The sequence below is a fragment of the Cryptotermes secundus genome, unplaced genomic scaffold (genome assembly GCF_002891405.2).
Source record: "Cryptotermes secundus unplaced genomic scaffold, Csec_1.0 scaffold704, whole genome shotgun sequence".
Taxonomy (NCBI): Eukaryota; Metazoa; Arthropoda; class Insecta; order Blattodea; family Kalotermitidae; genus Cryptotermes; species Cryptotermes secundus.
In genome coordinates, this window is record NW_019731232.1 from 370,263 (window position 1) to 384,940 (window position 14,678).

At 38.2% G+C, this 14,678-nt stretch overlaps 1 protein-coding gene across 11 annotated transcripts in view; it reads left to right on the forward strand.

Annotated features, from left to right (window-relative positions):
- The window catches only part of LOC111866596 (sodium bicarbonate cotransporter 3), a 239,096-nt gene that overhangs the window by 217,466 nt on the left and 6,952 nt on the right, over positions 1–14,678 (forward strand). For 8 of the 11 annotated variants that reach the window (XM_023855710.2, XM_023855707.2, XM_033752348.1 and 5 more), the window contains 9 exons: positions 2,138–2,287; positions 2,379–2,474; positions 4,780–4,959; positions 6,909–7,087; positions 7,735–7,945; positions 8,873–8,980; positions 10,039–10,170; positions 11,870–12,060; positions 13,863–13,971. In XM_023855710.2, the coding sequence (XP_023711478.1) occupies positions 2,138–2,287; positions 2,379–2,474; positions 4,780–4,959; positions 6,909–7,087; positions 7,735–7,945; positions 8,873–8,980; positions 10,039–10,170; positions 11,870–12,060; positions 13,863–13,971 (1,356 nt within the window). Of the gene's footprint in view, positions 1–2,137; positions 2,288–2,378; positions 2,475–4,779; positions 4,960–6,908; positions 7,088–7,734; positions 7,946–8,872; positions 8,981–10,038; positions 10,171–11,869; positions 12,061–13,862; positions 14,054–14,678 lie in introns of those variants that run through there. The other 3 variants (XR_004513233.1, XM_033752350.1, XM_033752345.1) reach the window with 3 other exon arrangements.

Here is a 14,678-nt window from a genome sequence, read left to right on the forward strand (position 1 = left end):
TTTTGTTCAGACTGTACAGTTTGAACTGTGTCACTTCACAGTTTATGATACACTCTGATGCGCAGTCCACCTCACACGAAGCGGCATCACCCTTTTTACAATAGAAGAGCGTGCTCCTGCTGTTCTTATTTAGTGAAAAAAACGTCTTTGTTTCTCTTTGGTTGGCCAGTGTTTTGAATGTTTCACCTCCAGTCAACTCAGGTGGGCCCCAGGTAACCTTGGCCTCCCCGTGATATTCACCTTGTGATATTCAGCTTTGAGACTTGGTGATATTGTAAATATAACCACACTATATATAATAATATTACTGTACCCGAGTTTGAACTGTGTCACTTCACAGTCACTTCACTACGATACTCACAGTGACGGGTGTGGCACTTCTCGAAGCAGTCCATTCACACAGAGCAAAATCACACTTTTTACAATAGAAGAGCATGCTCCTTCTTTTCTTATTTAGCGAAACACACGATGTCTTTGTTTCTCTTTGGTTGGCCAGTGTTGTGAATGTTTCACCTCCAGTCGACTCAGTTGGGCACCAGATAACCTTGGCCTCCCCCTGAGAAACGGCACTGACCATGATATTCGCCTTATGCGATTGAAGAATCGTCTTGGGGGAAGGGGGTTCTAGCAAAATCGAATAAATTATGTTGATTGACAAAACGACACTCTCACCTATTAGTAATTCTCACAAAATAGTGATTTAAAATAATTATAATACTAGTCGAAAAGGGTGCCAGTCTGTCGCTGATACCGAAAGTCGCAGTGGCAAAGATGCCTTTTGCTCACAAAGTAATATTGGCTCAGTAGGTTTATACTCGTACCTCTTCCCAGACACAAAATAAAAATTATATACAAGGAAATATATGACAGTCTGACACCGACTTCCTGACTGATAAAGAAATATTACACAATCCAACACTGACTTCCTGACTGATAATTCGCCACTGAAAACCAGTCCTTAAATGCTTCAGACTTCCTTGAAGGCTCTGCAAGCACTCCTATGTGAGCACCGATAAATATTTCCTCATCAGTTCTCGAAACAAAGCTGGGCTATATTTGGCTGACCAGGTCATAAACAGTCATGTCTAAACGTAAATAGTTTCAAAGCCAGTACCGTGATAAACGATGTCATTGTTCAGAGCTAAGGAATGAACCACTGACATGACGTTACGAGTGTTTGTTTTGGTTTCGAACCTAAGGTCAAACTGTCAGCACTCCCAAAGAGAGCACATGTCCTGCCAGCATATATATATATAACATGGCCGTTAAAGGTTAAACACAGGGCATAAATATGTGTATACTGTACAATATTAGTCCAGATGATTAATATTTTAATTATGTTAATGGGATTCATTGTAATTTTCGATAACCTATTTACAATTAGGTACTCTGGAAGTAAAATGACAATATTATTTCAGATTGAAGCTTTCCTTGAAATTAGTTCAAGCTAGAAATGTTACTCCCTTCTACTTCTACATTAATAACAGCATACATAATTTGTACCATGATTTTGCAATGTAAATTATTTTGTAAGGGAAAGGTATTGTGTCCATGTGTTTTGTGTGTCTTTTCCAATAAGTTCAGAACCAATTGACAATGGTCGATAAACTCTTTGTGGTCATCATGCAGACCTATGTACTTTATTAATTTGTACCGTAATGTTATCAGTATTTTGGACATTCTGTAAGCATCATGTAATGTACAGACCTGAAATTTTGTATCGTAATTGAGTTTCCAAAAGTATGGAACTGTTAAGAACATATGTGTATGTTGAATATTAAATGAGGCTTGTAGAACCTCACACAATTCATGTTCAGATTTCTGTTTTATAGCAATCTCTATTGAATTAGAACTACTAAACATGTTATATTTGGTATGGAGATGGACCATAAACATACCTACCAATTTTATAAGAATCTGTCATATATTAACATTGTAATGGTATGAAAGTTTGAGGTTATGTATGACAGGTTTCAAGGAGCTGGAGACTCTGCTAAAGAAAATAATGTGCAAAAATATATCACTAAGTCATATAAATACTAATTTATTTAACTCCTGTGCTCTACCTTGTAGCAAATTATACTTTAGAAGGAGAATGCAGAATGCCTTATTAAGTATTTTTTATTCTCTATTGCAGTTGAAAAATGGTACAATGCTAGGAGCTGGTTGTGATACTCCACATTATGTACCTGATGTGTTTCTGATGTCCATCATTTTGTTCCTGGGAACATTCTTAATTTCAGTTCAGTTGAAAGATTTTAAAAATTCATTGTTCTTTCCATCAAAGGTAAGTATCATAAAAACTGCTGAAATAATCATAAATGTTACATAATCTTCCAGATTGATTTAATTCTGAATAATATCTCTCTGTTTTTTAGGTGCGGCAAGTTTTCAGTGATTTTGCTGTCATCATTGCCATATTGTCCATGACAGGGCTGGATTTTTATGCTGGAATCAAGACACCTAAATTACAAGTAAATATTTGCAACTCAATTAAATCAAATGCAGACAGCATTAACCATGTATCTCATAACAGGTTTTGTATTTACAGTTGTGTATTCTAAGTCATATATTGCAGGGACAGTAACTGAAGTGTGGATAAAATTAGAAATTAAATCAATGTTATATGGCCTTGACACTATCAGTGTCATTAAATAGCCAATTCACATAAAAATAAATGAAGAGAAATTAAATGAGAATAACTCATAGCAAACTATGACTTCAGTTACTCTATCAATATATAGATCACACTGTAAGGACAGAGCCTATATGCTTGATATATCTTTTGTATAACTGTAATTCGGTTTGATGATATAACATTCATTGAAGTCTGTAATTAGCATATGAATTTAAGCTATTCATGAAAAAGGCTCCTGTATTCTGATAAATTCCTGTCTGAAGCCTCTAGGTAATTATGAGGGTCATACTGAAAGTCATGAGCAACAATTTTTTGTAAAGTAACATGCTTTATTATTGACAAACCAAATACACCACCTCAATCTACAGATCTTTCTTTATTTTCCCACATAATCGCCACTTCTTTGTACACATTTCTCCCAGCGTTCTGGGAGTTTGAAAATTCCCCTTCTGTAAAATTCCGTTCCAGCCATCTGAAGATACTGACGCACTGCTTTCTGAATTGCCTCCCTTGTCTCAAAAAGTTGTCTATGCAGCTGATCCTTCACAAATCCGAAAAGATGGTAGTCAGAGGGTGCCAGATCAGGGCTATAGGAGGGGTGTGAAGAACTTCCCACCCCATCTTTGCAATTGCTTCCAATGTGAGGCGAGTGGCATGGGGGCGAGCATTGTCATGCAGGATGATGATGTTTCATCCCGGATGTTTGTTGCGCAATGCACAGTGGAGCTTGTGCAGCATCTGGACATAACAAGCAGCATTGATGGTTTGGCCAGAATAAACCCCTCTGCATCCCAGAAGATTGTGCCCATCACCTTCACAGCTGAAGGCACTGTCTTTACCTTCTTTTTTGATGGAGAATGCAAATGGTGCCATTCCATACTCTGCTGTTTCGTTTCAGGCTCAAAATAGTGAAACCAGCTTTCGTCACCTGTCACAGTACGAGCAAAAAATCATCACGTTCGTGTCAGTATCTCTGCAGCTGTTCTGAGGTGATGGCTTTTCACTGACCTTTTTGGTTTTCAGTCAATAACTGCGGGACCCAATAAGCACAAACTTTCCTATAGCCCAAGCTTTCAATCATCTCCCGTACTGCACTGTGCCCTATTCCAATTTTTCGGGCTATTGTGTCCACAGTCACACACCTGTCATCTTGAATGATATCATCCACTCTTTCCTTGTTGAGATCAGTTGAGGCTGTTCGAGGACGACCGCTCCAAGGCTCATCTTTGATGCTAGTGTTCCCATCTTTAAAATGTTTCACCCATCTTCGAACACTGCTCGCACCCATGCACCCACTTCCATATGCACGCTGAAGTCTTTGGTGAATTTCTTCAGCAGGGATTTCCTCTTTCACAAGAAATTTGATGACAGCATGCTGGAGAAATGACATGTCGTTGTTGGCCATTGACGTCACAAGACACTCAAGGTTAACACAACAGCTGGTTCCACCTACCACCATACTCTCTTTCGTCTGCTCATGACTTTCAGTATGACCTACGTAGATGTTATGAATATATTCTACCAAAAATTTGTTAGATGCAAATTAATGAGCAACTCACCCATCTTTAAAACCTGATTATTCCTGTGTCTTCATTATGTTTTACATTGCATACAATTTATATATATATGTTAAGAGATGGCACATCTTGGATACAGAGGTTTCTCTTGTGTTGTTCAATGTTTACGTTCTTTGCACAGACCAAGAATATATAGATAATGTTGTGTTTGGTCACACCATAGCTCAAGCGGTTAGTCGATGGCTTCCCACTGTGGCAGCCTGGGTTCGATCCCTGGTCTGGTCAAGTGGGATTTGTGGTGGACAAAGTGGCGCTGGAGTGGGTTTTCTCTTGAGTAGTTCAGTTTCCCCTGCCAATCTTCATTCCACCAAATTCTCCATCATCATAATCACCCAGGGCAGGCTACAATAGGCCAGTCAGTGGCCACCATGCCGAGTGGACCCGGTTGGACTCCACACCCCACTAAGCGAATCCAAAAAAAAATTTAAGGTTGTCTCTGTCCACATGTTTCATCTCCAAAATTAATGAAATTACTTCATTGAAATTTGGTGTAGGTGGGATATATTTATTTATGTCTATGTACGTTTTATGTTCTTGAGTAAATAAAAATACATTTTTGTGGAGGTGCCAAGTGAGTTCAAGCCAACACTGGAGGGTCGAGGCTGGTTTATTTCGCCATTCAACAATAACCCAATATGGACAGCTATTCTTGCTGCCTTGCCTGCTCTCCTTGGAACTATCCTTATATTCATGGATCAACAGATTACAGCTGTTATTGTTAATCGAAAGGAAAATAAACTCAAGGTATGGAGTGAACTGTAACATAAGTTTTACACATATTTCTTAATGGATGTATGTTTTTGTTTTTCTGATCTATTCACGGTCCACAACATAATTTCTATCAGAATATGCCCCCAGAAGCAAATAGAAGTCTCTTGAAAAACTTAATACAAAAAGGAATGTAAGGCTGTGTATCTTATAATTAGTAGTACTACTCTCTGTTACATACTGGAGTTACTAATTTGTGACATTGTCATGTGTTAGTGACTAGACACGGGATTTAGGTTGATAATTTGGTTTATTGGACCCTCACAACTTGTAACCACAAATAACTATAATGATCTTTCTAATTTACACCCTCTGTGTCACTACAACTACTGCACACAAGGTTAACCGTTTCTAAGGGGCCCAACAGAGTAGGTGTCTCTCCCCTCACCTTAGAACAGAAATGTCCAGTTTCCAAAATGATGTATTTTCTAGTTTTTAGAATACCAGATAATGGACAAAGTCTGAAAACCCATTAACTCTGAGTGTTGTACACAATTGCCGGAACCCTTTAAAATCTATGAAGTATTATGCCAAATCAAAGTCAAAGGTACTTTAAGACTGGTGCTTTACCACCAATCAGTTCTTCGTGGTGCCAAACCCCTTGAGGCTCATGACCAGAGCCCCCCCCCCCACCTGAGTGCTTGCGGTCATAGTCCTTATGTAACATCCTCTCTGATGACATGATGGATTTCCACGCTAATATGCTTGACCTTTTATCAGATGTACATATATATTATTGAAAATTCTTGCTTTTGCACTATCTACAAGTCCTCTGTCACGGGCATTACAAAGCAAGCCATGCCTATCTTACATATCTTATGCTACAACGGCAGGTTAGTCACTTGAACGGTCATAAGCTTGATCACTGCGAGGTTTAAACCTTTTATATTTTCTATGTCAGGCTTCACCTTATTCTATACTGCGAACATGTTCAGTCTCACAATTTTATATGGCTTCTGTTTGTTGCTGTTCAGTTTTATAATTGTTTATATACAGAAGGTTGAAAACTTTGTGCAAATTATGGACCATTATTANACCATCTACCGGAGACATTGGAAACTACTTGTGTGGGAAACTTTTTGCCTAATTTTGCTCAGAGGTCTCCTAGAGATATGAGGATCTTTTACGTGCCGTAAATCTACGACACAGGACCCATGGTTTAAAGTCCCTCCTGGAGGCCTTGTTCCCTGAATTTTTCCGCCCTTAAAAATTCCACGACCTCCGCCGGGTTTGAACCCGCATACCTTGAGTCATGAGGTGAGAACGTTAACCCTGGACCACGAGGGCCGCTAATCACAGACCATTGTTCACCTCAGAAAATTTTCGATGGTGCAACATACCTTGTTTTGCGGGCACTTCAATTTAAAATGTAGGTGTCTGCTGCTAATTACCAGGCAGGGCAAACAGAAGTCATTACTGATCTGGTCGGTGCCTTACCCTCCTGGTTCTCATTATATAGCCTTGCATGGAACACACAGAAGGCACCACTTCTGATAGTTCTTCTGTTGTTATGTTCTGATTCATTGATGCTGAAACATGTTTACTGAATTTTTGCCTGATAATGGCTGCATAGAAAATATTGTGTCCTCTGTTGTTGTGTCTGTATCTGCTGCTGCAGAAACATGTTTACCATGCCGCTGCCTAGCAATGACCCTCTATCCTTGTTGCACTATTCTGGCTTTTAGCCATTATGTCACATTATTGACTGTTCTACAGAATATTTGTGATATGCATGTATGTTGTACAATAACGTAAGTGGGGCTGTTGTGTAGATGGGGTCCATTTATGCTATTGTTCTACAGAATTACACACTAAACTTATGATCTGTCAGATCTATTCATAACCATTTACAAAGTATTGAGTCATGTGTACAAACATTGCCCCAGTGCATATTGTACCTGTATGATTATTCTTATGCATTACAGAAAGGCTGTGGTTATCATCTGGACCTGTTTGTCCTTGGCATACTGATCATAATATGCTCAGTAATGGGCCTCCCTTGGTTTGTGGCTGCTACTGTTTTATCAATCAATCATGTAAATTCACTGAAACTAGAATCAGAATGCGCAGCTCCTGGAGAGAAACCCCAGTTTCTGGGTGTCAGGTATGTAATTTACATGGAAGTTATTATAAGTAAAAGTAAAGGTATCCCTGTAACAGGCCATGAAGGCCCATAAGGTTGTGATATGTTGAGGCTCCCACATTTTCAAGACATTCAGCTCACAGATGGCGGTGAGGTTGTCAGCCTTATGTACTGGTCGCCATTTACCCCCAGGAAAATTTCTGATACTCATTTCGGTTAGAGACTAAGTCGATCCCCGGGCCGGAAAGATTAGGCCAATTAAAAAGTCCTATTACCAAATCGGGAATCGTACCCGTGACCTCCCGGCTTGTAGCATAATGCCTCAACCAACTATACTACATTGTGCTTCCCTCATGTAGTTGCATTATTTCAGTTGCTTTTGGATCTTAAGAAGCATCTTTATGGATTTTATAAATTCTCATAATATCAGGGTTGCACTGTATAACATAATACTCTTATCCCACCTCTCAAACATCCAGATCATGAAACCAAGGCTTATGATCTCACTTATGTCTGGCACCCCATCAGTTCTACACAACCTTTCTATCTTGGTAAGTATGTTATATATACTGATGTATCATCAAAATCACTGGAACAGATATGTGAATGTTCAGGATCGGAGTTTTCCAAATAAACAATACTAAAGTGCAGTGTATAATATGCTGCAGGGAGCAACGCGTCACACACATCCTGATCTTCTTGATGATAGGGTTGTCTGTAGTGCTGACCCCAGTGCTGGGCCACATCCCCATGCCTGTTCTGTTTGGAGTATTCCTGTATATGGGTGTGGCATCTTTGAAAGGGCTGCAGTTCTTTGATCGCCTTCTCATTATATTTATGCCTGTGAAATATCAACCTGACCACATGTTCCTTCGACAGGTAAGCAGTGTTGAAATGGCTAGAATTAGTTGCCCAGCACAAAGTATGTTATGTACGTCCAGTGTATAGGTCATGGACAGCATCATGTCATGATGTACTCGACATTTCTTGCAGTAGGCAAGCCTACTGGTAGTATTATTTTTCTGCATTTGGGTCTTGTGGATTATGCCACCTTGTAGACTCATAGATGGTTACCAGTGTTTCAGCAGAACACTTAAGATTAAGTCAGTAGATTCTTCTGTAATTTCAGAACCAACTAGAAACAAATAACTATATTCATTGCATGTGGAAGTTCTTTCTTGGCAGGCTACTGGGAATCTTGTACAGTGTAAGCATGAAGATGCCACATAATGACCAGAATTGTACTCTTTATATTTGGTTAAGACTGTGTACAATAATTGTATTCAGGGGAAATGCATAAGCAGAAACAGAAATATTGATGTAATGAGATGTAGTGAATCTCTGTCTCATCTTTGTATGAAATTATTTATTCTAGTTACAAACAAACTTGTAGATTTTAAGGCTTTCACAGCAGTGGTTATGAAGAATTCTGTTTTTATTTTGCGATACAACGCCATGTAGTCCGTTGAAATTCGACTGACATGTCGAAAGAACATGGTGATTTTTCATGCCTTCCAATGGACTTCACTATGTTATATCCCAGAAGACATAACTCTTTGAAACAAAATTGTTACACTGAAGCCCCTAAATAAGGCTTCTTTGGAGACCAGTGGATTTGAACACTAAACTGAGGAAAATCTTAAATGTGAGTAATTTAATGCCTGAGTTTATTGGCTTCGGATCATTAAAATTATATGTTAAATGAGGGGAAACCTTAAAACTGAGTGACATTTAATGCGGCTTTCACTATATTCAACTTACAATAAAACAATCGAGATATCTGACGAAACAACAAAAATGTTTCAGGTGCCCTTGAAACGTGTACACATATTTACACTCATCCAGCTGGCCTGTCTGGTGATTCTCTGGGTCATCAAGTCCTTCAGCACAACCTCCATTCTGTTCCCTCTAATGGTATGTATTTATAATACGATACTACTCTATCAATGCTATGTATATAGACTTAATACTGCTAGCATTGTTAAATAATAAATGAAAAAAGTGCTATTGTAAGATGAGAGACTCGTAAGAATCTGGTCTTATTCATTCCAGTATGTTTAATATGATTTAACCATTAAATTAAAAGTTACAGTTTCTCAATATTGTATTTAAACATCCTGTTGCATTACTATATCTTTTATTTCATACAATATATTTCCAGCCACTGCGCAAGTAAATCCAAGCAAGGAGACCTTAAACAATGTCGTTTGGATAAATGGACAATGACCCCAAGCAAAATATTGACATTTTAACTATTTTTATTGATTTTAATTAAAGTTCATTTATTTTAAGTTAAGTGATATCGCATAACATGTGATACTATTTTTATTGATTTTAATTAAAGTTCATTTATTTTAAGTTAAGTGATATCGTATAACATGTGATATGAGAAGTTAAGCATAATATGCAGTGCAACAATTTTAACAAATTAAGGGACACCTGATGATGGCCGTGTATGGACGAAACATGTGAGAAGAAAAGGGGACAATAATAAGTTGCATGGTAGATGGAAATATGTAGTATGAAATACAGTTTGTCAATTAAATCCATATAATATGTTCAATATATTCCTTGTATTAGGGAAAAGAAGTGGTTAGATGATTTGTGTTGATTCTGGATAAATTCCTGTGGTATTAAACTAATGTGTATTGGGCCTTTTGTGGCCTCATTTGTGTTAAAAAAGAACTATTTTGGAAACTGACTCTGGTTCTGTCATCAAGTAGACGTACAGAACCTGCTCTGTTGGGACAACTAGATGGAGCTGATCTCTGTCCTGCAACTAATGGGCTCAGCAGATATTCTGTACTTTTATGTGATGATGGCTGTAGAGCCAACTCCCAAACCACTGTGTTTCTTTAACCAAAACGAGGTAAAGAAAAAATCCAAGTACATTTTTAGCACAGCTTTGTGATGCACTTCAGTATGAACCTATAATACTGTGGAAACTGGACTGAGTTCAGTGACTTTTCCAGTTGGTTGTGATGATTGGTATTCGCAAATCCCTGGACTTCGTATTTTCACGGCGAGAACTCAAAATTCTTGATGACATCATGCCTGAAACAACCAAGCGTACCGAAGAGGAGAGAAGACAGTTGGAGGGAGAGGTGAGACTTTTGCCTTTTATATCTTAATTTATAGAATTAAGATAAGTAAAACAGTCAAAATAGCATTTAATAAATGTGTGAGTCACCTTCATTTATAAATCAGAGCATCAGATTAATTGTTACACTGTGATGACTGAGTGGGTTTGTAAGACGTACATGCTTTCGGAAGGAATTGGTTTTCAAGATTATGTCTTAAAGTAAGCCTTAACCACTTCCTGCCATAGCTCACTTCCAGTTCACTGTTCGTAATGTTTCTACCATATTATTCAACCCAAAGGAACTCTTATTTCCTTGCTTTTGTTCCTTTCAGCCTTACACTTCTATGCTATATTCATAAATTGCATGAAGTGAAAGCATAGAGGGAGATCATATTCATCTGTCTGCACTAAAATTATTAGGAGAATTTTAATTTTTATCTGTCAGATATAGCTCATACATCACTTGATACTCAAATCAGACTTAGTGATTTCCAAAAAGAATGTCTCGTTTTATAAAAGATTGGTGCATGATATACAGCCCTAACAAAATCTACAACTTTCATTTGAAGGAAATTTTGATGTTGTGAGCATTTAGTCAGATACTAGAGAAAACAGTTTCTGACTCTATGCCATTTGATATCTGCTGTGTGATTTGGTTTGCAATAGTTGATCTGTACTGGCAATAAATGAACACCAGGGCAAGTGATATATATATGCACAGTTACAAAGAATATATTTGGAAGATATATGAACTCCACTGGACTACCCCTCTCCATTCTTTTTGGTAGATTTTTACAACTTCAATAACGTTTTTGTGGAGATTCTTTAAAAAAGTTCCTTATTGAGATCTGTCGTAACACAACAATGAAACAGTCTAGGTCAACATCACCTTAGCTACATGTTTCAGCTTTTAAAGCCATCATCAGGCAAATACAAGGTTACTGCACTCACTCACTATTGAACTGCATTTCAGTGTGACAGTAGAGCTGGATACTTGACAACTATGTTACACTATAATAATACAAGGTGTAAAAATACAATAAAATTATGATAAAACGAAAGTTTGTGGAGGTTATTTTAACTATGATAATTGTTTTCCTTCCTTTCATACACAGTGAACCTCCATTTTAGGAAAGGGCTGTGTTCTCGTAAAATTTCCTGCATCATGAAATTTCATAACACAGTTCTTCAAGTGACTAATTTTTTACGAGTGGAAATACATTGCTATGGAAATTCTTTTATTCCAAAGTTGTAATGAAGACATACCATTTTACCTATCAGAAATAATGATAGGTACACAAAAATAAACTTCAAATATTCCTGTTTCCAGATGCATTGAATAAGGGTATTGTACTATATAATCTAGAATTAAATGATGATAGGAATCATGGTACGGGCATCCCCCATTGTTACTGATTAGCCAGTGGGTGGCCACATATCCTGCTGTCACTGACAGATGTGCATAGGAGATCCTAACTTAAATAGTAATGTGTTAAGAAATGGTAATCTGTGAATTTATTGTTGTTTTGTATTTAAAATGCACTGATATTATAATAAATTTCCATGGTCTGTATCATGAATTTTAAGGTCATGTTGCGTTATTTCAGTATGGTTGAAATTGTATACCCTGAATATCCATAACACAGGGAGTAATCAGTTTTTAAGCTGAAGATGTGATTCACTTTTCTGTATTGAGGAAAGTGTTACTTTTATTTTTATAGGAAGGTAAGGCTGACATTGATACAACTGGAAACCTGCAAATTCCACTTGCCAATGGCAACATTATGAAAATTCCTCTTGCTTCAATTAATATTTCTGAAGAGGTTAACAAGACTGGTATATGGAAACAAGTTAATGAGGGCAGCTGTGCTTACAAAGATGGCAAGAAGAAAAAGAGTCCTAACAAAAATAGGTATCAGGTTTTAGAACCAACATTTCTTCATGCATTTCTCATATCTCAGCTGCATGCTCATACATGCACTGCTCAGTGTATTTTCCCAGATTTGATAGTGTAATAAGATTTAGAGAAGAGCACAAGTTAGGAACCTTCTCATTGTGTAAATGTTTCTGTCATATTACTTTCTCTCTGTCTGAGATCCAAACATTATTCTTAGCATATTTCAGAATCAAAATTTGGAAGACAAATTTTAAGGCACTTTGCTTAATTTATTTTAGAGAAATATAATATTTTATTTATCCAAATGGGAGATGACCCCTTTGCTTTTTTTTTAGTCCTACTTGGTATATATAATTTTTCATCTGTTGCAGTTTTAACCTTCAATACTTGTTGTATCTGTATGTATATCTATCTTTGTCTTATCACTGAGTGTACACTGAAGTGCCAAAAGTCATGGGATAGGTACCCAGTATCGTGTTGGACCCCCTCTAGCGTGGCAAAGTGCAGCAACTCGACGTGGCATTGATTCCACACGTGGACGGAAGACCTCTGGAGAGACATTGAGCCATGCCATCTGGATAGCCGCCCACAGCTCCCTGGTATTTTGGGTGTGAATGCACCTCTCCACCACGTTCCATAAATGCTCAATTGGGTTCATGTCGGGCGAACGTGGTGGCCACACCATTTGTCGGAACTCTCCAGAATGCTCCTTGAACCGATTCTGGACAACTCCGGCCTGATGACACGGTGCATTGTCCTGCTGGAATATCCCATCATTGTGGGGGTACATGAAGTCCATGAAGGGCTGCAAATGGTCACCAAGCAGTGTAATGTAGCGGTCACCAGTCAATGACATGTTTAGGTGGACAAGCGGACCCAACTCATGCCACATGAACACCCCACACCAGTATGGAACCACCACCAGCCTGCATGGTGCCTTGTTGACACCTGGGGTCCATGGCCTCATGGGGTCTGCACCACACCTGAACCCTACCATCCACCCGAAACAACTGGTACCATGACTCATCAGACCACGCCACATGTTGCCCATCCTCCAGGGTCCAATTAGCCACATCACAAGCCCAGGTGAGGTGCTGTGTCCAGTGTCGTGGTGTTAACAGATGCACTCTGATCGGTCTTCTGCATTGACCTGCTGGATATGTGTCTGGTACCTCCTGCATTGAATGTGGTGGGTGGAAATGCCTTCCACAAGGTAGTCCCGGTACACACATGACACTGTGGATCGAGGAATGTTGAATGACCGCACAAATGAATGGCACCCACTATCATGCCCCGTTCAAACTCTAATAATTCACGTCAGCTTGCCATGAGCAGACTGGCCGGTGTTCAACCTGACTCATGAGAGAACACCTCACAACTGATACTGCTCTGGGCATTCCCAAGCCGTCAAGGGACGGTGGCGCCATTTAAAAATAAATTTACATACTGCTATCCCACGACTTTTGGCACTTGAGCGTATAAGTCCATAGACTATGTCCTGTTATTGATTTTACAATATTTTTTTGTTTAGAATTTGTTTCTTTAGTGTTGGCTTCTGTAAAATGTAAATAAAAGAAAAGCCCAGAGATGGGGCATGACTGAGTAAGCTTTTACCTGAGGATGAAGACAGAGTCCAGTCTCCGAAACATTGTTCTTAAATAAAAATCATGACAATATATAATGTCTAGAAAGTCAATAATTTTATTGCTATACCATCATCACAAATTTTTAGAGCTTACATTATATATACTTTTTGATTGTTCATATAATTATTCATTTAAAATGTAACTTGATATTTTCTGCAATCATCTTGACAGTTCAAAATCCAAGAAGCGAGGGAATAAAAAGGATGCTGTAAGTGACGATGAGAAGACAAGACTTTCAACAATGGCAGAAGAGGAAGAAGAAGAAGGCTTAACTATAAAGGTGGGGATAGGCACTTCAGATTCCAAGGTCTAATCTACTGTACCATATTGATCTTCTCAAGACAACGTGAAATACACAGTTTGTAAGTAGGCTGTGATACTACGGTAGCTTGCTCCAGCATGCTCTGGCTTCTATGCATGTGCAGAGAAGTTAACCAGCTCGCTATTGGTTATACAGAGCATCAGACATGAGCATGCATGTAGCAGAAAGCTAAATATTCCAGATATGTAAGTTACTTACCCTAGTAAATTATGAATACTCAAAAATCAGGAAATAAAAACTAACATGATGTCTTGTCCTTTACTAATTGTAGACTTTTGACTTGAGTATGAGGTTAATGTACCCATGAAAGTGGTCCCTGTACTTTTCCAGCCCTTTCTTTCTCATAAATATGCAGTAATAATCTCTGTGTTTTGTGTATAAATTAACTTTAATAATCCTGTATCACACTGTATCTCTAACTGCATGGAGCAGATATCTTTCTATGAAGTTAAGAAATTTCCTGCATCTTACAGAAATCAAGGATCATTACCATGTTCATAAGAACATGTCAGTGGACCTTCTCTTGAGCCACTTGAATTGTGTCTCATCTATCTTTATGAACCTTCCACCTAGAGTTACTTGACATTATTTGTATTTTCAGCCCCCATATAAGCCAGAAAAATTGATTAAGTGTATTGAACATATTATCAAAGAATTAGTATTTA